This window comes from Sinocyclocheilus anshuiensis, unplaced genomic scaffold (assembly GCF_001515605.1).
Source record: "Sinocyclocheilus anshuiensis isolate Anshui unplaced genomic scaffold, SAMN03320099.WGS_v1.1 scaffold800, whole genome shotgun sequence".
Classification (NCBI taxonomy): Eukaryota; Metazoa; Chordata; class Actinopteri; order Cypriniformes; family Cyprinidae; genus Sinocyclocheilus; species Sinocyclocheilus anshuiensis.
Genome location: NW_015554126.1, coordinates 557,808 through 585,081, shown reverse-complemented (window position 1 = coordinate 585,081; position 27,274 = coordinate 557,808). Strand labels below are relative to the sequence as shown.

At 36.2% G+C, this 27,274-nt stretch overlaps 1 protein-coding gene across 5 annotated transcripts in view; it reads left to right on the top strand.

Moving 5' to 3' along the window:
- The window catches only part of mtss1la (MTSS I-BAR domain containing 2a), a 26,858-nt gene extending 3,545 nt beyond the window's left edge, over positions 1-23,313 (top strand). The window contains exons 2-16 of one of the 5 annotated variants that reach the window (XM_016462669.1): positions 2,192-2,253; positions 2,667-2,740; positions 14,485-14,569; positions 15,938-16,029; positions 16,126-16,200; positions 16,743-16,751; positions 17,750-17,907; positions 18,205-18,312; positions 18,392-18,489; positions 18,668-18,800; positions 18,900-18,974; positions 19,477-19,626; positions 19,887-20,048; positions 20,731-20,899; positions 22,008-23,313. In XM_016462669.1, coding sequence (XP_016318155.1) covers positions 2,192-2,253; positions 2,667-2,740; positions 14,485-14,569; positions 15,938-16,029; positions 16,126-16,200; positions 16,743-16,751; positions 17,750-17,907; positions 18,205-18,312; positions 18,392-18,489; positions 18,668-18,800; positions 18,900-18,974; positions 19,477-19,626; positions 19,887-20,048; positions 20,731-20,899; positions 22,008-22,768 — 2,211 coding nt within the window. In that variant the 3' untranslated portion in view covers positions 22,769-23,313. Of the gene's footprint in view, positions 1-2,191; positions 2,254-2,666; positions 2,741-14,484; positions 14,570-15,937; positions 16,030-16,125; positions 16,201-16,742; positions 16,752-17,749; positions 17,908-18,204; positions 18,313-18,391; positions 18,490-18,667; positions 18,801-18,899; positions 18,975-19,476; positions 19,627-19,886; positions 20,049-20,730; positions 20,900-22,007 lie in introns of those variants that run through there. The other 4 variants (XM_016462670.1, XM_016462671.1, XM_016462672.1 and 1 more) reach the window with 4 other exon arrangements.
- The last annotated feature ends 3,961 nt before the right edge of the window (positions 23,314-27,274 follow it).

Genomic DNA, 27,274 nt, shown 5'->3' with positions numbered 1-27,274 from the left:
GTTTTTGCAACTTTACAGATCTTCTTTATGCACCAAGAGCTTGTAACACTCCAAAGAGAAGGGAAAAATTTAAATCGCATCATATGACCCCCTTAAGATCACAGTTTCATTCTTGAGTTGAAATGTAAGGACTTGAAATGGTCATCTTGTTGAATGTGTTTATTGGCCACACAAGGACTGCACTACTGCCACAAACTAGCATGGAAATAACCACAAAGTTTGTCTTTTCTTCAAAGTCTAATCTTTGCTTTGTCACTGATTCCAATCATAATACCAGAAAGTTTTTTTCTCTCACCATCAAAAAGCAAGACATTTTAATGATATTTTAATGTTTAGCAGTGATACTGATTCAATACGTTCTGATTCTACTCACAATCTCTTGATTTGATTCTGAAATGACTGAATATCAGTTCATTTGTTAATATTTCATTACAATATTGCAGTATATTTTAAAGCAGATCAGATTTATTAAATGTTTAAAACTGTGCTGATGGAAATATGTTTTTGTTTATCTAAAATGAAAAGGTAAAACAGGTATAACAATATACTCTACAATATTCTGTCTATAAAAATGATCAGATATTATTCAATTAAGCTGTTGTCGGTTACGGCCAATAAGTGAACTGATCTCAGCATCTGCAGACTGTTCTTAACCTGCAACAACCTTCTTTGTTCATCTGTTTCAGTCTCAATCTCCTCGTGTTCTTCTTGTCCTTGTTACTTGAAAGCTAATTAACCACCTGTGGGTTTTAAAGATACCAGGCTTTGACTGTTTAGATGAGTTCATTTTTCTTATTGTATGATTTGTGTACAGTATCGTTCATAAGTTTGGGGTCAGCAAGATTTATTTATTTATTATATTTTTTCTTTTCTTTTTTTTAAATAATACTTTTATCCAGCAAGGACACTTTAAATTGATCAAAAATTACAGTAAAGACTTTTACATTGTTAAGTAAATGTTGTTGTTGTTATTGTTTTCAATGTTTTTCTGGTGTTTAACAGTTTGCATGAAAATATTAAGCAGCACAACTGCTTAATCTAGATTCCAGCATCAACAAACAAAATAAATCAGACTCCCTTGCATGTATTTATTTATTTATGAAATAATAAGAAACTTTTGTTTACTGTAGGTATCTTAGGTTTTTGACCATATGCCTTGTGTCTCTCTATTTAGTGGTTGTGTCAGCAAACCTGATGCCAGAAAGCACTTATTCAGCATTTTTTTACCTATTTTTTTTAACACAAATGTGTATAGAGACAAAGGATTTTCAAACAGATAAATGTCTTAACCTCTGAATGAAAGATAATTTGTTCATGGTCATCAGAGACCATGCAACAACAACCTTATTCCAACCTCTCCAGTTTCTTAACAAGAGCTGTCAGCACAATTTAAAAAAATATTTTTTTTTTGATGTCCCTAGAAATTTCAGTTTATTAAAGACAGACTTTCTCTTGAATTGATCCAGTGTGAAAGCCTATGATGATCAGTTTTTCAGTTGTTTTGTATAAAAGATGCGTCTTGGGTGTGATAATAAATCATTATTTCAGAATGAAAATTCTTTTAAGATTTTACTGTTGTTTACAAAGGTTCTACTTGACCAAGGAAGTAATACTGGTTAAACTACTTAAAGGGATAGTTCACCCAAAAATGAAATTTACCCACCCTCATGTTGTTCCAAACCCATATTTCTTAGATATTCTGAAGAATGTTGGTGACCAAACAGATTTGGTGCCCATTAGCTGGTGGCGATTGAATGGACAAAAAACACTTAGACATTTTCAAAATGTGTTTTTTGAAAATGTACGTTTCAAAGAAGAAAGTAAGCCATGCAAGTTTATACTGACATGAGAGTGAAGAAGCCTGTTGTGAAGACACCAGAATCCTAAGTTGGAGAACAACATATGCTGGTCATTCAACAGCATATAAAGTTATGATGACAGACAGGGTCAGCACTCCTGGACAAAATTTTGCTGGAGTTCCTGTAGAGAATGTTCTTCCAAAACAGATGGACATGTGTCATGACCGTTTGTATTAAGCGAGACATCTGGTCCTCATCTGAAGTGCTTTGCTCTCTTTAGAGTTCTTTTGAGTTCTGAATGTGTCTGTGTTGGGGTACCTGTATGTGTGCAGTTTAGTGTTGTAGTTTATGTCCTTACTAACTCTCTCATATGTCTTTTTTCATTCCTGTAGTACTCATACCCAGTGTGGGAAGACTTCATTGCAAAGGCCACGAAACTACACTCCCAGCTAAGGTAATTTAACACTTCAGAATTCTTTTATTAGTTATTTCTTTCATCATTTCGGAGATATTGATACTCGCCTTAGGCCTTGTTCCAAATGTCACCCTCAACCCATGCGGTCTACCTGTGCAGTCTACATTTTGCTGCATAGGCTGTTGGGTAATAGTCTGCATCAGTATGGGATCGACAAAAGGCTGGATGAGCACCCTTCTGAATAATAAAATAACAAATGAGACACCCTCAGGTCTCATGGATTTCACTGCGTCAAATTCACTTCAAGTTCATGTCAAGCGCTTAATTCGGGACAGGGCCTTAATCTGCATTCTCAAGATGTGAATCAGATTGATTTTCAGCAGTCCTGTCACTGTTTCTAATCAGCACTGGCGATGATAACTATAAATGTTTTGCTGTTTACTCCCTCACAGAACCACAGTGTTGGTGGCTGCAGCGGTTCTTGATGCTTTTCAGAAGGTGGCAGACATGGCAACCAACACGAGAGGTACATTTAAAATGTTGAGATCGCATGATCAACAGTTTTTGGGTTGCAGAAGGTTGTTGACTTTTGGGTGACTATAATAAAAATGTGCATAGTCAAATTGCACAATTTCATCCCTGTATACGCCTTTGGAAGGAAGTTGGAAGTGGGGCTGCATGATTTGGAGAAGAAAATGTGATTTTTCTGCTAAATTGCAATTTTGATTTAAAATGGGATAAAAAAAATTCAGGTTTGCTGTGCTTGTTTGAAGGGCTGTATGATTTGGCCAAATTTTTGTGATTATAAATCAATGTGGTTATAAAATAATAATAATAATAATAATTACTGCCACTGCTACTACTACTACTAAAAAATAAAAAAAATTAAATGTTATATACAAAATTAGTATTTAAGAAAAATAATGTAATAATAATTTCAGCTGTAAAATTATAATACAAATATTAATTCAAAATTACAAATATAATAGAAAAATTATATTTATCTTAGCTTCTCTTTTGATAAGTGCTTCTCATTACAAGTGTAGGAATATGGTTGGCACATGTTGCATTTCTATGTTAAAACCACCCAGACTCGAGATGGAGTTTGTGTGGAGCAGCATTTACTGCAAATCAAGATGCTCTTAGACGTTTCAAACATTGGCAGATAATGAGTTGTTCACGTGTAAACACAGTGTCGCACTTTAGTCTGAAACACGAAGCGCATATATTTATTTAATTAATTCACAGCCTTTGTGACTTTGTGGACTATATTTCAATTTCATTTGGATTAATCATGCAGCTCTAGTTTACTTTCTTATGATTACATCAGAAAGGTCACTTTGAGTTTGGTCTGATAACTAGGAAATGGCTTGAGAGTCATATTTCATCATAGTTTAATTCTGCTTCTAGCTGGCTGCTATTGAATCTCTGAAACCGAATCCTTCTTGTTCCATTAAAATCCTCTAGTTACTGCCTGCAGGGACCAGACAAGGCCAAACAAATCTAGTCTTCATCAACACGGTTAAAGGATGTGGGTCAGGCATAGCTGTTGGCCTAGAGCTGAATTACTCATTTGTATCTATCTTGTAAATTGCACCATATGTACACAAGCGCTGAATGCACTGGATCTTTACATCCCGTGTAATTGTGCGTGGGTTTATGTGTATTAGCGCTAACCAGCTACAGTAGACAAAGGGACCGACTTTACCAAAATCTAAAAGGTTACAGCACTTGCACAGGAACTACAGTACCTAGAGACCAGACAGACATAAAAATCTTTGGTTTTAAATATCTACTTAGTGTGGGAGAGAAATTATAATGGAATAGTTTATTTTACACATCAGTTAATGAACTATAATACTGGTCTGTGCTGGTTAGACAGGCTTAATCAGGACAATGATCCTGTTCAATATCTATTATTTAGATAAATATAATTTTTTTCAATATATACATAAATAATTTTTTTGTTACACAAAAAAGTTATGCCATATATATATTATAAAAATGCATTTTGTATTACATTACATTTACAAAAATACATTTAAAAAAATACAATAATGTATTTTCTTACCCTTTTAAAGTTCAAATTGGGCATTCAAAGGTTTTAACTATTTTCTAAAATGTATGTTTCCTTATGCCACATATATTTCGTTTTTTTCTTTTATGTTGGCCCTGAATAACATTAAATAATAGTGTAGGTGGCATTAACTTTTTTATCCTGCATAACTTTTAGCAGTTGGTTATATCAGCCAGTGTTGGGGAGAGTTACTTTTAAAAGTAATGCATTACAATTTTGCTCTACTCCATAAAAAGTAACTAATTGCGTTACTTAGTTGCTTTTTATGGTAAGTAATGCATTACGTTACTTTCACCTGGGCTGAGCTGGGTTTGCTTATTTGTTTTTTAATAACAAAAAAACCCAAAGTTATATTCTTGGCAACTGTAAAGGCCCTTTCACACCGAAAGTGAAATTAATAAGCCTCAGGATGAAGGAAGTGCCTCTGCCTCTGCACCTCACTCCCACTTTCTCTCAACACGGGGACAAGAGAGCTGTCAGTGAATAAATGGGAAAACAAAGCAATTTGAGTTACTTATTAAAAAAAGTAATTCAGATATTTCGTGGTAAATTTCAAAGTAATGCATTACTTTACTAGTTACTTAGGGAAAGTAATCTGATTAGGGAACTTGTGTTACTTGTAATGCGTTACCCCCAACATTGATATAAGCACACTTGCAGTGATAAGAAATTTAGAGACAGAAACAATATAGAGTCTATAGAGACAGACTATATCACGTTTCATTTGTATCAGTCTAGTAAAGGCTAATGCAAAGTCTTTACCCAAAAACACAGCCACCTATCCACCTTCACCCTTCTGCCCAGTTCAGAATCATTACCAGATGCCAGTGAACCAGATTGATTCCATTTGTCCTGTGGGTGCGCTTTGTTCTGCTCAGGACTCCAAACATACAGCATTGCCATAAATTAGTTCAGTGAACTGTCAATACTTTTAGTGGATGACTGTCACTGGAGCATTTTCACCTCTGACCCTGTCTGGCTGTTGTTTATCACTTTGCGTTGATATAAAAGTTGCAAGTAGTTACGCTATACAGTACACTATAGTGTATCAAAGGAACTTTGGGTAATGTCCTATTTTTAATAAAAGAATTCATTACCAGATTCTTACTTTCTTATATATTTAATTTTTTGTGATGCCCTTGTTTTATGGGGGGTTTTTTTCTCCTCCAGTAGCGCAACACTGAAATGATATCCACTCTACACCAATGAGAGGGCAGTATATAATCCCTGGTATTAAGTGTCAGCAACAGTAGGCATGCATTCTCTTTGAATTAGGGACAGGCTGGGGGCACTGGCACAGCTGGAGATCTCACTAAAACACTGACATCAGACGGATTCTCATCTCACCGGCTTCCAGTGACACACATTCTTCCCCCCCATCACCCCAGTTAGCAGGCCCGTAATCGCACACACTCGGGACAGTCACATTAACTAACAAGCACAGCCTTTCAGTGGCCTGAATGTTTAAAGTGTTTGAATGGAAGTTTTACTTTGTTTATGTAGGTATCTTGAAAAAAACAATGAACAACAATTGGTTCATGTTCATAAAAAAAAATAATATAATATAATATAATATATGATATAATATAATATAATATACTACAGCATTTTTAAAATCTAATTATTATTGTTCTATTCTAGATTAATGCTAATTATATTATATTATATAAACGTTATAATGTAATAATAATAATCAATTAAATCATAATATAATTAAAAATACAAACATACTATTGTTCATTGTTAATTCATGTTTATTCATAATACATTAGTATTAATGTTAATTTATACAGCTTTAAATGACAGTATATGCATCACTATATGTAGAAATGCTGTGATTGAACATTAGGAACATTAACAAATTTACAACCTTGTTGCAACTTTCATGATTGCCTGGATGTCTCAGTTTTGAGCAGTATTACTCTCTCTCTCATACCTTTCTCTTCTATTATGACTCCCGCCTTTGATAGCAAAGGAGTTCAGCAGTCTGGCTTGTTTATGATCTTTATAGTCATGGCGTCATGGTCAGCGTTTTTTATAGAGCAGATGTGGGCAGTCTATTAGTGCATGTGTTAGACAGGCGTGGAAGTGTTTGATGTCTGTGTTTGACTTGCATTTGGATGTCTGGCCTTCAAAAATAACAGCATTTGCTTACATTCACTTCCAGTGATGAATGCTAGAGGAGGGATGTTTACTGGAACACAAGTCAAATGTAATGATACATGCTTTTGTTCATCTAGATCTTTATTAACACATCTAAGTCAATGTGTTTATATGATGTCAGTGCTTGCACTATGCATTGCACCAACCCATAGTGATTTAGTTGTGTAAGTGTATAGTTAGTCCCGCAGGTAATTTCTTATGTTGTGAGAGATGCACCATGGGAGATGGTCACAAACCTCTCTGTCATGGGATTGGAGTGAGGTGTGTTTTAATGATGGCTCTTGGGTCTGTATGTATTTGTGTGTTTTCCATCTATGCTGATGACAGGCTCTTCTCAGTGTATCTATACTGTATGAGTGTGTATGTCTATACATGGAAGGAGCTTGGAAGCGATTTCGCCCGGCTTGCAGTGGCGAGGCAGAGATGTGTAATCCTCTTTACCTTGTTCTGACACACAGACTGAGTTTGTGCATGTTAGTGTGTGTCAGTGGGACGCAGTGGGCTGCTAATCTTCCCTGCAGCTCTGGACTGGCAGATGGCATGTATCCGTGCCAGCCATCTGGAGTGTGAGGCATGGGCAAGAATTTGCCTTACTTGGCACCGGAGATTAAACCGTCAGATTCACACTTGCTACATTTCACCCATTTCTATTAACTTACCTTTTTATCAGGTCTGTGGGTCACCAAACAGCTCCCAACTGATTTATTAAGCACTTAGGAAGGTTATATGTGGCCTTAAATTAGACTTGATGTGTTTACATTGTATATTGGTGTAATATAGATTTATCCTATTACTATAACATATATAATAAAATAATGCTGTATACATATTAACAGGTAGCATAAAGATGGATTCTGAACCTCAGATTACCATAATTCAGTAACAAAATGTACTTTGGATTTTGGACATAGTCACGTGGAATTACCATGGTTTTTGAACATGTACCATGGCAACACCAGGTTTTTTGGATATTTATCAATGGCTTACCATGAGTTTTTGTTTTTGGACATGTAACATGCCAGTACCATGGTTTTGTCAACATGGTGTCATGGTATTATCTGAGACATCTGAGATGGTAATACCATGGTTTTATTGACATGATGATTCAGTACCATGGTATCTACCATGACAATGTTATTTTATGATGATATTATTTATCCATGATGGTATTATTTTCAATACCGCAAAGTATTTATCAATGGGTTACCATTGTTTTTTTGTTTTTGTATATGTATTGTGCCAATATGGTTTTGTTAATGTGGTGCTGTGGTACAGCTATGGTTTTTGGGCGTCTGAGATGGTAATACTATGGTTTTATTGACATGTATCATGGTCCATGAAAATGGTAATGATTCAATATACCATCAATGATGGTATTATTTTTCAATACTGCTATGAGGGGGAAGCTTTAAAATGAGACAAAATGAAGAACTAACAGTTGTTAAGCTAACTTCTGTTTTTCATTATTTGTCTTTAGTAAAAGCAAGCACACATTTTATATCCTTGAGTGCCTCTTATAACAGTCTTTACCACAAATATTATTCACAAAGGAATAACCTGGAGTGCATTTATAATCTTCCAGAATCAACACATTTAGTGTGGAATCAGTTACGTTCAGCTGTTGAAACCAAGCACAGACGCTTGAAAACAATATAAAGTATTAAAAGAACAGAACACTATGTTCTACATCCTAATGAAAAGAGAACTGACACTGAAAAAAATGCTGAAAAAATGTTTCATTAAGAAATGTTTCTTGAGCACCAAATCAGCATATTAGAATGATTTCTGAGGGACATTACCATTAAATAGGTTCAAAATCCAAATGTGTCCCAGTACCCCCCAGAAATACTTCAGGATCACATAAGTCGGATTGGGAATCACTGATGTAAAGGAAAAGAAGATGACGAATAGAAGTCAGGGGAAAGTAACTGATGTTATCTTGAACTCACGCCTGACTGAACTACTGTCACCCTTAATAGAGAGACAGATGGACAGAGAGAAAGGGAGAGAGACAGACAGAGAGGAGGGGTCCATATTATGTCTGTTTTAGTCAAATGTGTGAGTGTGTTTTTGCTGAAGCTAGAATGTGAAGCACATCTGGTGAGGAGGACTGCGGAGTATTTTTAGCAGCAGTGCTCTGTCCCCCAGACTGGAAGTCTTAGAGGCTGTAAACACACATGCACACACTCACACTAAGCCATACACACGTGGGCATCCTTAATGTCCCCTCCTCATGCCAGAGAGAGTCCTGGGAAGTCTAGAGTAATTGAGAACAGATAGAGTTAAGGCAGTGGGCCAAACTCAGCTTTGCTGTCACTGGTCTTCCTGTCTCTGTCTCTGTCTGTCGTTTCACGCAACTCGTGCTAGACTGAACATGTGAGAGCATTTTTTTTTTACATTGAGTCCTTCTGTTTATTAGTCTGCTGGTTTATTAGATCATTATGTAGACTAACCCTCAACTTTCTTCAGGCAGGCTTTCTTCAGAAAAAACGTGATTTGCAGCCATAAACGTGAGAGGAGGGAAAGAGCTGTGCATGTGTTTGTTTTTACTCATGTGCATTTATGTTTGAGGTTACCGTTGGGTTGCGTGGAAGTGTTTACATGAAGAATTATGTATGTCAGCACGTCATGTTCTCTGTGATCCCACACTATAGTGGCCCCAAAGAGATATTTCTTAAATGTAAAGTGAATCCTCATTGGTAACCCACTTTTCTAATGGTGCATTTCCAAGTGAAACTAGACCGGACCAGAATGTAGGGCAAGGCTTCATTTTATCCATCAAGACTTGATTGGAGAGTCCCCATTTGATGCCAGAATGGAGCCGGACCAAATGTGAGTTTACTAAAACAATGCCTACACTGGAAAAAAAGTGAAACAAACATGTTGTTTATTCAAAGTGTATTTTTATATCGGTCTATTCGAAAATCATGGTTTCTGGTTTAAACCTGTTTTGTTCCATTTGTCTAAAAGCAAATAACAGTCCCAACAGAAAAATTTTTAAAATAAACAATGTTGTTTAAATAGTATTTTCGTTTGACCCTAGAGTGTTGATGTGCAGAACACTTTCTGGCTAGCTTTACTGACTGCAGAAATTATTGTAGGTTTTATTCATTTTTGGTGTTTTTTTAGTGCATAACAGAAAATGCGATGCATATTTAAATTAAAAAGACATCACAATAAACATTAATGTCTTTCAAACTTTATTTATAGTAAGTAAACCAAATTAAACGACGTTGACTAACAAATGTTTTAGTGTTATTTTATAGCTTATTTAGTTTATGGTAAAACATTTAAAAAAAAATATTATACTGACTTACATTAAGTAATATTTTGGCTTATGTATAGTATAATATAGTATATGGTCTTTATAATAAATAATCTTTTTACTTTGTATGCATGATTTGTCTTTGAGAAAATGTTATTAATATTTAAATATGAAAATAGGATTAATATTAAATTAAAATTTAAGGTTTAAACCAAACCATAAATATAATTTGAGAAAAAACTAATATATTTGGCTGTAACAAATTTAGTATTTTTTAAGTTGGTCCAAAGTATCACTTTTTTTTCAGTGTAAATAGCTAATATTATAGTGCAGCCTAAGTGACATTAGTGGAAAATGAAAGTCTTTTCAGTGGAAAATCAAACTGTTGCAGTGCCAGCCATTCACAGGCTCTGTTTAGAGTGGCTGCCAACTACTTCTGCACCTGCACACATTTCCATTCAGAGAGAGAAAGGGCACATGTGAGAGTCAGAGACCCATGGAAACTACTTCTCAGTTCAGATGGATGTGAAGGCTGTTAATTTATCAAATATTTTGACTGAAATAATGTTAAGGTCACGTTCAGTTTCTATGTCAAGGTGGCTAGAACAAAATATTTTTTGTGAAGACAACAAATTATTTTTCTCATCTCCCACCACTTGTAATCACAAAACAATTATTTTTAAAGTGAACATGGATTCAAATGTGATCTTAATGCATATTCTTGGTTATTGTCAACAATTAATCCATGCATGTTATAGTTATGCAATAAGTTGCTCAACCTCTTAAACGATTTTCATTCTCAGATGAGGTCTCCAAGATCAAAGTCTTGTGAAAATTTTGTCATCATTTACTCACCTTCATGTCGTTCCAAACCTGTATGTCTTACTTCTGCAGAACATAAAAGAATATATTTTGAAAAAATGCCTCTGTTTCTTGTTCATATAGTGAAAGTCAAATGTTGTTTTTTCATTGTATGAACAAAAACAGTTATTTGAAACATGAGGTTGAGTAAATTATGATAAAGTCTTCATATTTGGATGCACTATCCCTTTAAACAGTCGCTGATCACATGAGCAGTTCCTCAAGGGTTCACAGATCTGCTAAATAGCTTCCCAGTCGTGGGCAGGTGTTGGAGGCAGTGAGAGTCTGGCTGAATGGAGCATCTGAAGCCTCTGGGTCACATGATCTGATGGAAGGCTGTGGGAGTCGCCAGTGTCCGGTCAGGGTGGGAGGCCAGGGGACTCCTGGATACAGGATGTCTGCGAACGCTTTCAGGATGGAGCTGTCAGCTGATCCGTCAAAGGAAGGGAAGAGGATGCTGGCAGGTGTGTGAGTGTGTTTGTGTAGCATATCATTCCGACTGTAGCGATGACGTCGGGAAGGTCTGTTTTTGAAATAAAAAAGCGTTCGCTTTTGAGCGAAAGTGCAGCTGTGAACTTTGCACTGAGCCAAGCAAATAGATATGCGTGTGTGTGTGTGTGTGCACAGATCAACTCAGGAACAGCTCTGTTAAGTCTCAACACCAGTAGCATTGAACTTGATTTGACTTGCCAATGGCCTTTGAGAATAAGATGTGAGACGTGTGCGCTCTTGGACAAGCACACTGTGTACTGACAGTGGGCCTTTCTCTCATACAGACACTATGAGATGGACCTGTGGGTAAGAGCCAAATGGCACACAGGGATTTTTTTTTTTTTTTTGCAATCTTTTCCTGAGAACAGCCCTTTAAACCGAGGATTCAGATGGCTGATCTTTAACGTTCCTTTCCTCTAACTGTCACCTGGTTTGGCCACCGTTCAATCTGTCCCACCCAATGAACACTGCATTTGCTCCAGTTTGAAAGAAGGAAAACAACTTGTCATGTGAGCATAGGTGCTTTTTATTATGCTGATTTGATATCATATATCAATAGCAAAAAAAAATCATAATATCATATATCAATGTATATGTCATACGGTATATGTCAAATGGATTACATTTGAAGCAGGGTTATTATCATTAACTAAAACCATCAAAAACCTTTTCATTACTTGAAATAAACATTTATTGAAATAGGCCTATATATATATATATACAGTGGGTACGGAAAGTATTCAGACCCCCTTCAATTTTTCACTCTTTGTTATAATGCAGCCATTTGCTAAAATCATTTAAGTTAATTTTTTTTCCTCATTAATGTACACACAGCACCCCATATTGACAGAAAAACACAGACAGTATATACAGTATATATATATATATATATATATATATATATATACAGTATATATATATATATATTTAAAAAATAAGAAGAATAATACAAATGACAAAAACACAACAAAATTACTAAAGAATTAACTCAGAAAATGAAATCAGAAAATGTAAAAATAATATCTACTTCAAAATATTAACAAAAACTATAATAGTATATCAATGATACTAAAATAACACTGGTTTGAAGAACTCAAAAATCTTCAAATCTTTGTACTTTACTCATATTTGAAGTCTCAAAAGAACTGACATGCCTCTTTGCAATGAACTCTCATGTAGGAGGCTGTTTGTTTTGAAGGTTTTCAGTACCCTTACGAAAAAGAAGTTTATTCAAGTGTGCTATTAGTATACTTCTTTTAAACTAAAAATAGTAGGGATGCACCGATACCGATACTGGTATAGGTATCGGGCCCGATACTGGTCTCCTGTACTCGTACTCGTACTCGTTAAAATGCCCCGATACCAAACGCCGATACCACACAGCATGTGATAAGCGCCATATTCAGACAAAGAAACACCGACAACAGAACAACAGACAGCAGAAAGGAGTTAAGGATGTCTACTACGAAGTATATGTATGCAATGAATATAATGTTAAACATTCAGTATTAACGCCTGTATAGCTGGTGTGCGTGAGCTGATAAACAAAGCACGCTGAGTGGATTGAGCGCGCGGCGGCGCAGATGCGCGAGCTTGTCGAGTGAATATATCTTTCTCACAGACATCACTGGAAAGTTTGTAGTTCGGTCGGATATGTCAAAAACAAGGAAGATTTATTGAGATGCACCTGTATACTTACTAAAATAAACTTGAAGTATACTACTTTTTGGTAAGGGTAGCCATGTGTGTATGTGTGTTGTGTGTATTTGTGTGGTTATAGGAGGGCAGGTTATTGCCGGCCTCTCCCATTCTCTCCTGTAATAATGGTGTTTAGGAAACATGAGCAGACAGGAAAGGCAGATATAGAGTGGAAGAATGGAGGGATATCCCTTTACCGAGTTCCCTCCTTTTCCCTTTGGACCTGGCTGGATGGGAAGATGGAGTGCTGTTCTTCTGGACTGCTCCTATGTCTTATTGCACACACACACACACACACACACACACACACACACACACACACACATTTATTTTTGGTGTACAAAAACACTATATGACTTGTTAACTTCTTTTAAAACCTTGTGAAATTGACAGTCAGTTTTCATTTGGGCTGTGATCCGAGAGTCGGTTCATTTTCAGACCTGTTTTTTTTTTTTTTTATGATATTTGATATTTGGTTCCCTTAACAGTTCTCACACATTACACCAATGCTGCACTAAAATACTCTGATGGAGTTTGCTGCCATGCTTATTCAAAGGTACCCCCCAAGTCTGTAGTCTGATTCCCGAACAAATGACTCTAATGAGCCTGTTCTTTTTAGTGAATCAAAAATATACAGCTCAACCAGTGTATTGTGATTCTTAAACAAATGACTCTAATGAGTCGGTTCTTTTTAGTGAATAAGAAACATACAGCAACACAACCAGTGTAGTCCAATTCCCAAACGAATGACTCTAAAAATTATGAATTACTTATTTTAGTGAATAAAAACCATACAGCAGCACAACCAGTACAGTCTGATTCCCAAAAGAATGACTCTAATGGACTGCATTGATTCTGATTGCATCATGTATTGGACTGCATTGATTCTGCCTCTAAAAAGACTGTGAAAAGTCATCTGTGCAATCAAAAATGTGTTTTATATTCATAATCATCTTAATATTTGGCAATAAAAATGCATTTATTTTTTCCACATATTAAAAGAATCATTAGAGGAACATAACCAGAATCATTGAGTAGAAAACTGTAATTACCAGAATCATTTATTTTTTTATGTTTCCCATCCCTAGTTATCATAATCAATCAGATGTTCCCTTCTATCCACTGGTCCCTTGAACTCTGTAAGTGAAGACTTTGTCCCTCTTGCCTGTGTAACCTACTGGCCCTCATACCGACAGAGTTCAATTTCATCAGATCTGGCTGTGAGATTGGGGGAAATCTTGGCTGAGCTGGTTGTGTTAAGGACCAAGCAGGCTAGGCTTTATAGCTTAAGACCCCACTTTAATTACACTTGGCTGGAGAGGAAAGTTAACACCGCTAAGTAATTGTGTTCAAGGTCACCAAGCGAGTGAGCACTTCTTGATGGATCAGAGCCATTCAGTTTGGCAAGTGTTCAATTTGTGGTCTTTGAAGTTTTGTCTCTTGTGAATATGGTGCAATTATCTTGCATTTATTACTGACTAAGCACATACTTTTTTCCCTTTTATGGGCCTGAATTTGTGTTTCTGATTAGGTTGCCCCCTTGTGGCCATTGTTATATGTGCGATTAAAATCTATATGTGGACAAATTTGTCTAATGTTTTCAAAAATATTGACTCATGCTGCTTATCAACACTCAAGTTGTTACACTCAGGCTACAAAATGTTCATATTTGATATTTACCTCTTCTTTTAACATTAATTTGTCTTGTTGTCAGGTGCCACCAGGGATATCGGCTCCGCTTTGACCCGGATGTGCATGCGACACCGCAGCATCGAGGCCAAACTGCGCCACTTCACCAAGTGAGTGATCGACCCATCCATGGCGTGATTACTTCATGCTTTGCTCCCCGCCAGTCAGACGGCACAGACAGGATTTTATGTCTGTGCCAAACATTGATTTTCCACTGTGGAGATAAGCAAACATCCATAGATAATCAGCCTGCTCTAATGCTTTAATGTGTTGTCTTCAGAGAGACCAAATTAACTCACAGCTCACGGATTTCAAATGCTGACCTTAAAGGAATAGTTTACCAAAAAATGAACATTTTCTTATATCATACTCACCCTCATTTCATTCCAAACTACTCATATGATTTTCTTTATTTTGTGGAACACAAAAGGAGATATCAGGCAAAATCTTCACACTGCTTCTTTCCATATTTTGAATTCATACGGGAACCATATAGTTCTGTTTTATGTTTTTGTTGTACATACTGTATGTGTGTGTGTGTGTGTGTTTGTGTGTGTGTTTATACACTACTGGTCAAAATTTCGAGTAATTGACATTTTTTTCATGTTTTTGAAAGAAGTCTCTTATGCTAATCAAGGCTGCATTTATTTGATAAGCAGTAATACTGCGAAATATTACAATTTAAAATACCTGTTTTCTATTTTAATATATTTTAAAATGTAATCTGTTTCTATGATGGCAGAGCTGAATTTTCAGCAGCCATTATTCCTGTCTTCAATGTCATTCATCATTCTAATATGCTGATTTGATGCTAAAGAGATATTTATTATTATCAATGTTGAAAACAGTTTTTGCTTCTTAATATTTTTGAGTAAGTCATGATACACTACCATTTAAATGTTGGGTTGAGTTATTTTTTCAAATAAATTCTGTTCTTTTGATCTTTCAATTCATCAAATAATCCAGAAAAAAAAAACGTTTAATGGTTTCTGCAAAAATATTAATCAGCAAAAACGGTTTTCAACATTGATAATAATAATAAATATCTTTTGAGTATCAAATTTTTCAGCACTGAAAATAAATATGAACCATTATTAATAATTGAGCATCAAATGATGCTTTGCCAAAACAGAAATTAATTGCATTTTAATATATATATATATATATACAGTGTATATATATATATATATATATGTATATACAATATCACAATGGTATGGTTTTTACTGTATTTTTGAATAAAAAAAATGCAGCCTTGAGCATGAGATTTGTTTCCAAAAACATTAAAACATTTTAATTATTCCAAAATTTGACCAATAGTATAATCATAATTCATGTATATTTCGCATATAATCATAGAGTTCTGCCTGTTTCATTTTTTTTTGTTCTTTAAATAATACTGTGATGTTGGATGACCCTTTTAAATACTGTATTATTTCTGTTGTTTAGTTTTTTGCCATTTTTTAATTTACACTCAGTGCTCTAATGGAAAAAATGATTGCCCCACTCCAAGACAAGATAGAAGAGTGGAAGAAAACAGCCACGCTGCTTGATAAAGACCATGCCAAAGGTGGGATTGACTCATCAGAGTTGTCGATATGTAAACCTGGTTATACTCACTGCACTACTAATGTCTGTGATTATAAACCTTCCTTCTGTTCACCAGAGTACAAGCGCTCTAGGCAGGAAATCAAGAAGAAGTCATCTGACACAATAAAGCTGCAGAAGAAAGCCAGAAAAGGTCAGTCTTTTTAATCTCTCTGTCAGCACAATGATTTCCCCTCTTGATCATACTCTCTCTGCGCGTTATTTTCAGAAGATTACTGCATTTGGTATGTTAAATAATTTGTGAAATTGTGTCGTGCTGGGATCTTTTCTCACTCATCCACCTCTCTTGCATGCTTACTTTTTCTGATGCCAAGATTAATTAGGTCAAATAGAGATTATAAAGTTCAAGAGTTGGGTCAAAATCTCATGGCGGAATGCTTCCATAGTGTTCGCTTGATTTTAAAGGGATAGTTCACCCAAAAATTAATATTCCGTCATTATTTACTCACTCTCTGACATTCTTTCTTACGTGGAACATTAAAGAAGGTATTTTAAAGAATGTTGAATGGGAAAATGTATAATTACACAATGTATCATAAATGTTGTGAGGCAACAGACTTACGTGATTACGTTCCTTTGCATTCCCTCACACCTTTGCAATTTCTTCATGGCAATGCTATTTTTCTCTCTGTCTTTCATACTGTGATTGGCTTGGCTTCTGCTTATAAACTGTAGAACTACCAGGTATGTATTCAGGCAGTTTCATCATAGTTAATCACGTTTAGCATGACTAACATTGATTTCATTTCGTCCGAGGCGTTTTGCATGTGTTTTAATGAGAATGTTTTAGCGTCCTTTTCAAACACAAAATTCTATTGTTCGCAAAGCGTGTTCATCTCATTGTCATTCTTTCCATCAGACATAATAAGCATCTGTGTTGTGAAATCACAATGTACAATCATGCAATATTTGCAGTGTGTTTAGATTCGTAGCAATAAACTCTGTCATTTATTTTCATTATATGGTCATGAAGGTTTCCTTGCATGAAGCCTGACAATGCCTGGTTGCTGTGTTGACATTATCCACCCTAATCTGTCTTTGCTTGTGCTGCTGACCCACGGGACATCTGTGTCGACATCTACATTAAACATTTCATGTGTTAAAAATGCTAAATTATGCATTCTCAGATTATCCAGCTTTTGAATATTGGTGTACACAACTGTTCAAAACTTTGGGGAAAGTAAAATGTTTTAATTTTTTTGGAAGAATTATATTATGCTCACCAAGGCTGCATTTATTTGATCAAAAATACAGTTAAAACAGCAAAATTTCTATTTAAAAACTTTTTTTTTTCTATGTAATACATTTTAAAATGTAATTTATTGCTGATGGTCGTTACTTCGGTCTTCAGTGTCACACAATCCTTCAGGAATCATTCTAACATGATGATTTGGTGCTCTAGAAACATTATTATCAATGCTGAAAACAGTTGTGTTTTTTAATGTTTTGTGGAAATCATCATACATTTTTTCAGGATTTTAAGTCTTTATTTGAAACAGACATTTTTGGTAACATTGTAAAAGTCTTAACTGTCACTTTCGATCAATTGAATGTATCATTGCTGAATAATTCATTTTTCTTACCCCAGATTTTGAAGAGTAGTGTAATTTTCCTTTCACGAATTGTTCATCCACACGCTGCTTCATTGCCTCTCACAGTATCTCTCTTTCTCTTCATCTCAGGTCGAGGAGGACTGCAGCCACAGCTGAACAGTGCCATGCAGGATGTGAGTGACATGTACCTTCTGATGGAGGAGACTGAGAAGCAGGCTGTGCGCCGAGCCCTCCTGGAGGAAAGGGGGCGCTACTGCACCTTCATCAGCTTCCTGCAGCCTGTAGTGGTGAGAATGAAAGGCTCTGTACAAGCCTTCTAGATAATATATTTTCATTATAATTTATTTATAAAAAATGTATTTAGTTGTAAAATGTATTAAATTAAAAACATATATTTTGTGTATATAAATTTACAGCATTTACAAAATAAGTGACTTTGAAAATGTGACCCTGATATTTATGGGGTGGGGGGAGGAATTCCTCATGTGACAACAAGCCCCGGTCTCCCCTATGTATGTATGTGAATGAAAGAGAGGAGTGCTTGCTGCTGTTTACAATAAAGTGGCATTAACCTCTTTCCTCAGATCGGTGAAGTTGCCATGCTGGGAGAGGCCACTCACCTCCAGGCCATTATTGATGACTTTACTGTGTTGACCACTGACCCACATAAATTGCCAGAGGCCAGTGAGCAGGTGCTTAAACACATATATGAAAATCATTTAACAAACATGCACAAACAGATGATAATAATAATATTATTATTTCCACTAGGTGATTTTGGATCTTAAGGGGTCTGACTACAACTGGTCCTACCAGACCCCACCTTCTTCTCCCAGTAGTGTTGGATCCAGGAAGAGCAGCCTTAGCAGGTGCTTGTCTCCATATTTTAAGATTTTGCATTTACTAAAGTTAAAGTTACTACCATTTTATAATGATATTATTATGCCATATGTAGTCTCAACGATTTTCAGTTGCATTTGGATGTTCTTATTTGTTTATTTGCTAGTTTTAAGAATAACACGAATGAATTCCTTGTGTTCCTCTCAGTTTGGTGCATCTGCCACCAGGCGGCGCCCATCGTTTGAGCAGCGTCTCCTCTCATGATTCTGGTTTTGTCTCTCAAGATGCCAATGTGCACTCCAAACCTCCCTCCCCCATGCCATCTGACATCACTAGCCAGGTCTTTATCAGTTCATCTGGTGTTTTGTTTTTGTCTGTTTCATTTAATGCTTAATGCTTATTTCCACATCCATTTCACTGACCTATCTTTGGTAAACAGAAGTCATCCAGTTCTGCATCCTCAGAGGCTTCAGAAACCTGCCAGTCAGTCAGTGAGTGCGGCTCTCCCACAATAGTAAGTATTAATTTCAGTCAGGAAATGTCATTAATAAATTATTTGATTGATTAATCTCTTTGCCCCCAACATCTTAAACTTTCAGGAATGAACTCTGTTATAATTTTTGTTAAATTGACAGAATTCTGTTGTTATTATTTCTTTATTTTTCATAATTTGCACTTAAGTTATCATATTTATTTGATTTAACACTTTCAAGCACAATGCCCATATATGAGCTCTATAAAATTACATTAGAATTTAGTTCTTAATGGATTGTTTTATCTCCTTGCTAAGTAGCATTCCAAGGGTAATCTATATATATATATATATATATATATATATATATATATGTGATATATATATGTTATGCATAAAATTAAAATTATTTAATTTAAATTTAGTAAATTTAAATTATTTTGTGTATATTATTACACTGTTATTTGGTGTGGGTATTTACTGAAGCTTGTGTAATGATGTTCTCTGTGTTTGATTGGGCCATCCTGTCATTCCGTTTCCACAGTTCGACTCATCCTTTGCTAGCTTTCGCCCTGCTCACTGTTTTAATGACTCCATCAGGCCTCACTCTTACATACTTCCTGCATCCCCTTCCTATAATCAATCCCCAGGATCAAATTCCCCTTCACCCACATCAAAGATTCCTTACTGGAAGGTTTGTTTTTCATTTTGACCATTCAGTCAGCATTTATTTGCTTTACTATGTTCTGTTATTCTTTGCAAAACATTATTAGTTTAATTTTTTTTTTATCTCATCCCATTTAATTTCTTTATCATCCACTTTTCACTATTAACCAACATCCTCAAGTTTGCTGGTTATTTTTGATGATTAAAATAAACATCTACTAAAAAAGCAGGCCGTGTCCTATTCTGGCTATATTTCCATGACCTTAAAAAAACAATTTCCTCTTGCAGCAGGACTGGTCAAAGGCAGGTCACTATGAGCAGACAGCTGTAAGCGGGCAGCGCAGGACTGAAGCTGCAGAGCCCTCTAGTGGAGTGGGAGGAAATGGAATAATTCACCCTGAGGATCCTTATAGGCTAGCTAGGATGAATTCCAAAGACGTCACTGCCAAGGTACTGAGAATTGATTTTTAATATAAAATTGAGAACTTTATGTTTTTATTAGTTTATTTGTTTTATAAATGTAATTATATTCACTACCAAAAGGCAAGAAAAATTCAGATTTCAAAAGTTCAGAATAATTCCGATTTTTAAAAATGTGTTTAAAGGAGGCTCTTAATCTCACCAAGGCTACACTTATTTGATTAAAAGTACAGTAGAAACAGTAATATTGTGAAATATCATTACAATTTAAAAATACCTGTTTTCAACTTTAATATAATTTAAAATGTAATTCATCCCTGAATTTTCAACAGTCATTACTCCAGTCTTTAGTGTCACATGATCCTTCAGAAATCATTCTAATATACTGATTTGGTGCCAGTTATTATTGGTATTCAATTATTAATAATAATTCTTATGATTATCAATGTTGAAAACAGTGCTGCTTAATATTTTTGTGGAAATCATTATACTTATTTTGATGAATAGAAAATTCAAAAGAACAACAATTATTTGAAATTGAAATCTTTTGTAACATTATAAATGTCTTTACTGTCACCTTTGTGATCAATTTAATACATCATTGCTGAATAAAAGTATTATGTTTTTTACCTTAATAATCCCAAACGTTTGAATGGTATTAAATCACGTTTTCCACAAAAATACTTAACTTCTTTCTCTTTTTTTCTCTTAGCATGGTAAGCCAGTGTCATCCGCCGCTAGTGAGCTGGCTATGGTTCTGACTCGTGGGCTTACTATAGAACAGCAGCAGAAGAGCAGTTGTGACTCTCTGCAGTACTCCAGTGGATACAGCACACAGAACACGACACCATCATGTTCAGAGGACACTATCCCTTCACAGGGTAATATACACACACAAACAAACACTTTAAATACAGGTGCAGCATTACAACACTTGTCCATTTCATTCAGAGAAAAATACATATTCACACACACAAAGATTTCCAACAGACTCTTTTTCAAAAGCTAGTCGAAACTAGTAGAAACTAGTCGTAATTTGGATTGCTGTACAAAGGCAACAACTCTATACAGCTTACAAATAATGCCCCTCACTGGATGCGAATGGTGGGCTCAACAGGCATTAGTATGTTGTTAAGCTAACAAAACAATACTGTAATAAACATAAAATGCATAACACAAATAATGTAATCATAAAAAATAAACTTATCAATTTTAAATTGATGTAACAATTTCTGTTGATATTTTTCAGTATGAATGAACTATAAGTGCACTACTGTTCGAAAGTTTGGGATCAGTTATTTCAGCAAGGATGCATTAAATAGTTCAAAAGTGCCAGCAAAGAAATTTATAATGTTACAAAATATTTCTGTTTCAAATAAATGCTTGTTATTTTGAGCTTAATGCTGAAAAAATCCGTTTCCACAAAACTGTAAGGCAGCACAACTGTTTTTAACATTGATAATAAGAAATGTGTCTTGAACACCAACAAATTAGAATGATTTCTGAAGGATCATGTGACACTGAAGACTGGAGTAATGACTGCTGGAAATTCACCTTTGCCAGCCCAGGAATAAATTGCATTTTAAAATATATTAAAATAGAAAACAGTTATTTTAAATTGTAAAAATGTTTCAGAATTTTACCATTTTACTGTATTTTTGATCAAATAAATGCAGCCTTGATGAGACTTCTTTTTTAAAAACATTTTTAAAAACGTACCAAACCCATCGGTAGTGTAGAATTTCACCAAAACAAGGTATCTTATTTTCAGCTGTTAAGTTGGGAGTGTGCTTATGATGCCTTCAAATACTGCCCAAATAGGCCATAAATCTCACTATGTTTTGAAACACAGCCACATTTTTTGCAATTTATTAAACTTGTTATCAATTTAATAAGAGACCTATAACAGACACAAAAACAATCCATTGCATGAAGTCAGTGTTTGTAAGGCAGAGAGAGTTGAGTACTCTTCCCATTTTCTCTTTGCAGGATCTGAATATGATTGTTATTCCATGAATGGCAATGCTGATAACGATGCACAGACAGACTTCAACAAATCCTGCACCGTCCCTCGCCATAGCAACCTGGCTCAGAACTACCGCCGTATGATCCAGACCAAGCGGCCCGCCAGCACTGCAGGGCTGCATGGAGCCCCAACAACCAATGGGAAAGGAAGAGGAAGTGGTGTCATAGCCTCAGGAACAGCCACCATTCGTAGAACCCCTTCGTCTAAAACCAATGTGAGACGCACCCCATCCAGTGTGGGTCCCATCCCTATTCGACCACCTATCATCCCTGTAAAGACCCCGACCGTCCCAGACTCACCTGGATTCCCCAGCCCTCCTCCTGAGCACAATGGAAGTGAGGAAAACCTGTACAGTGACGAATCGTTAGAAATTCTGGACTACAAAGCTTCTCCCAAGCGAATGAGTCTGCCAACGTGGGGAGCTGGTGGTGGAAGTGTCTACGCCCAGCAAACTGGAGCTGCGGGATTCACTTCAGAAGAAGAGCAGATGCTTGCCGCCAATCGCCATAGTCTTGTGGAGAAGATTGGAGAGCTGGTCGCTAATGCTCACGCACTCAGTGAGGGCCAGTTCCCATTTCCCACGGACCCTCAGGCCAGCCAGGGCCACCAGCAAGATCAAGGGCATGAGCAGGAAGGAGGAGACATGTTGAAGACCATCCGCAGAGGAGTGCGACTCAGGAAAGTAACCTGCAATGACAGATCAGCACCGAGGATTTTGCGATAGTTTAGTACTGCTTATCCTGCTAAGTCTATTGCTACAGACTCTCCAAATGAAGAGGAACAATATATTATGTGAAAATATGAGAAGATGGTGATTTTTTTTTAATTCAGTGTTAAAATCTGGCATCTAACAACTAAAAGGCCAGTGTCAATGTTACATGTTTAGTGCGTATGGACACAATACTCATCCGGACTATTATTGCTGTAGTTATATTCACCAGATTTGGACTAATATCTCTTTGACAGGCATATTATGATGGATGAAAATGTAATGTTTAAAATGTGTATTAACATGCTAGTTATGCCGTTTGTTCCTTTTTGGAGTTGCAATTTGTAATGACTATGTTCTTCATGTTACTTCTATGTAACTGCTATGTTTTTGAGACATTTCTCTTCCCACGTGTAACTATTGTAAAAAGCCAAAGTCTTGTTCTCAACTGAATAGCTGCACAAAACGGCTTATACCGCAGCTCAGTCTCAGATGGACCATGCAATCGAATCACCGCACATGCTGTAAACTGCCAAATAAAGCACATCAGTTGTACTAGACCAGAGATTTTTTTATTTTTTTTAGTTCTTGTTGAATGAATACCAGTGGGTGATTTTATTGAAGGTGTGGGTTCTATTTTAGAAATGTCCAGCAGGTGGTGTAAGTTGCTTAATTTATGTAGCATATGAAAATGTCAGTCATACAATACTATGCTATTTATCAAAGTACCATAGTATTGCCATGTTTCTCATATGCAGTATCATTGTAATACTGTGGTTTCCTTTCATGGAGCATTATGTCATGGGATACCATGTAAATACAATTTAATATCACTATGACAATCCGATTGTCTTCTGTAGAGCTGCTTTAATTGAGATGTACTTATAAATTACGATGTATTTATAGGGTTAGGATTAGGGTTTGGTTTACTGCACCTAATTAGGCTATGTATAATAAAATAAAGTGCTAATCATATGCTTTAGCACATATCAAAGTACCATCTGATACATACTTTACTATGATACTACTGTATTTTGTTGTCAGGGTAGTATATTTACTATTAGTGCCCTTTTTATGCACAGAACTGGCATGGTAAGGTGTGTGTTCCCATTTACTCTTATAGATCCTGATGGCTCTTTCGATCTTTTGTGCGAGATTACCCGCATGTGGGGTTTATGTGACCCATCCTTGCGATTAAATCTAATTGATGGGATAAAGAGCCGGACGTGGGCTGAAGGAGGCGTTTGATGTGGCAGCTGGAGATCGTGAGAATGAGGAGAGGCAAAAGCATCGGCTCCAGTCACTCATTCACTCACTCCTCACATCCCCGTCCCGCTCATCCTCCCCCTTTCTGATGGACGGGACCCCCACACTCCGCTCCGGGCTGCACATACAGGGATGTGACACTGGTGCGCATCCCGCCGTCAGTCGCGCAGCAAAAGTGGCACGCGTGTCATTTTCACTGACAGACGCTTTCGTCTGCTTATCCACGTTCCTCCGCTGCAAATGCGAGACATGACTGTATACTGATGGAGCCATGTCGCAAACAAGACAGCGCAGCAGAAATAAACACATCTTGAGCAATGCGATCTGATCTGGAGGACAGGGGGGTGTTTAGAGAGGGACAGAGAGCACTTATGCACAGGGACACTTGGGTAACAGCGTTGTTTTTACCCTTATCTGCAATACTGGACTTTTGGGATTAGATTTTTGCTATATGATTAGCTAAATGGGGTAATTGGGGTTTTAGAAAAGTACTGTGATTATCCAGGATGCCAATTATGGCAATTTTATTTAAGTGAATGCACATTTTAACAGTCCCACAGTTTCAGTAACTAGTTAGATTAAGTTAGTCAGAGTCAAAGGCTGCGTTTACACTTGGCATTAACATGCGACCTGTATCCGGATGTTGTCCACATACACATTGAAAAGACAAGTGTAAACGCACTTCTGATCGGAATGTTATCCGATCAGCGTGTCCTGGTCCAGAGGTAGTCGAGGACGCATTGTGATCGGATCTCAGTGTAACGCAAACGCAATGTGAGATGGTCCTCACTGCAGAACACAAGATCCAGGGGGCGAGGTTGGATCCAGATCCAACATCTCCCACCTTACATATACCTAAACCTACCCGTCTCCACCCCCTGATCCCTAAACCCACCCATCTCCACTCCTAAACCTACCATCTCCACCCCCTAGATGCGGATCCAACCCCGCCCCCTGGATCTTTGTTCTGCAGTGAGGGGCTACTGCATCTTGTCGACATTACGCAAAACACCGCCCCCTCTCTCGCGAACTGTCAGAAAAAAAGACGGAGAACAGCTGTGTGGAGCGCTAGTGAGACTCCTACACTTATCTTTGATTTGTAAAATGTCCCGCGACTGAAAATGCTTTTCAAAAGAAAACCCACCATTTCAAGTTGACTTTGCACCGGGCCATTCTCTGCAGACTTCTTTAAATATTGCGCGGGAAAGACAGATCCGATCGGTTATCCAGATAGAAAAGTCAGTTGATGTTGCCAAGTGTAAAGGCGCTGTTTTCTGATTGACTGATGATCCGATCTGCTTGATCGGATCACGGTGATCGCATGTTAATGCCAAGTGTAAACGCAGCCAAAGTCCCTTTAAAGATATTCTATGGTCTTTGGTCAGAGTGCGCTAAAGGAAATTAAACTTAATAAACTAAATAAAAGTATGATCATTTTTGAATATTGACTTACACATAAAAAAAAAAAACTTTAGTCTTTTGTCGAAAACAAAAGTTGAAAGCTAGCTAACTGCTCTAGGGGCGCCAACTTGCTGCTAGGAAAGGTAGCCTAGCCTATAGTTCACCCAAAAATGAAAATTCTGTCATTAATTAGTAATTACTCACCCTCATGTCGTTCCAAACCCGTAAGATCTACGTTCATCTTTGGAACACAAATTAAGATATTTTTGATGAAATCCGAGAGCTCTCTGACCCTCCGTCAAGGCACAGAAAAGTAGTAAGAACATGTTAAAATGGTCCATGTAACATCAGTGGTTCAACCATAATTTTACAAAGTTACGAGAATACTTTTTGTGCGCAAAGAAATCAAAAATAAGGACTTTATTCAACAATTCTTCTCCCCCGAGTTACCATGATGTTGAGTAACATGCTCATATTTCCTGCGAAAACCTACAGTACCACTCAAATTAGAACACATTATTACAAGCTTACCGCTGTGAATCAGGCTGAAGTAAGTAAACAGTTGAACACTGGCTGCTTATGTAGGCTACTTGCTCAAAAATTGATTTAGGATAATTTTTAACCAAAAAAAAGTTATGGACTGCAGCTTTAACGTGTGAACATGTGTTTAAACATATATAGAACGCTTTAGTTTTATAGTTTTATAGCTGGTCATGTTTTATACAGGCTATATCAACTATACAATAGCCTAAGTTAAGCCTTCAGTAACAGTGCATACTGTGTCATTGTGCCAATATATAAATTCTGTGATTTCTTTTTAGGATTTTAGAACAGATATATTTGTCATTTATTTACAATGACTTATTAAAACATGCATTTTAGATCTTAGAATATTAGTGTAATAATATTTTTATATTTATAACTAATTATTAAGATTTTAGAGCATATGGTCTTTTGTTATCATTTTTATATAGTGTATGTAAGCAGTGTATGTAATACACCAACTGGACATTGTTATCAGTGTATGTATTTCTATAAATCTTTGATTATTAATAGGGTTGTAGAGCAGATCTGTTGTAGTATTTTTATGCTACACTGGGCAAAGGCTACAGTCTCATTCTACAGTTACACAGTTTGGCCATTGATTATTTTTCTAATTATTTTGTCAATATTGTGATCTTACAGGCCATTAGGTATGGCTTTTTTCTCCATTGCAGTTGGGGATATTTTTGGAGACACATAAAATAGGCTATTTAAAAATAAGTGCTCTACGGATGAGAAATAATTCTTTTGTTCTTTTAAAAACAGAGCCATTGACATAAGCTTGCTGACGGATGCTGATGCTTTCAATACCTCAGAGACCAATGATGAATTACTGCATATATTATATTATATTATATTATATTATATTATATTATATTAACAGTAGTTGTTATAATTCTAGTTTATAGGCCTATAGGCATCAATTTTCTTGTATGATCTTATTTTCCTGTTTCTCATTATCCTTCCTACCCCATTTGATTTTGTGCCTCTTGTCAATGAATAAAGTCTAGAACATAGTTTAAAAAGCACTTCATTTGAGAGAAAGATTATCTAATTCCGCTATGTTTTTTTCATTGCTGTTGCTCTAGGGCCATATGCAAAGAAAAACAGATCCACATTTGTCTCGAAAATGATTAATTCCATTTTAAAAGCATTTAGCAATTTTTTTTTTTCAAAATTATTCTATTACTTTTAACTTTCAGAGTTAAAAAGTGGGATGAAGATTTATTTATGCAGTATATTGTGTGTGTGTGTGTGTGTGTGTGTGTGTGTATATATATATATATCTATATTGTCAAAAGTTTGGAATAA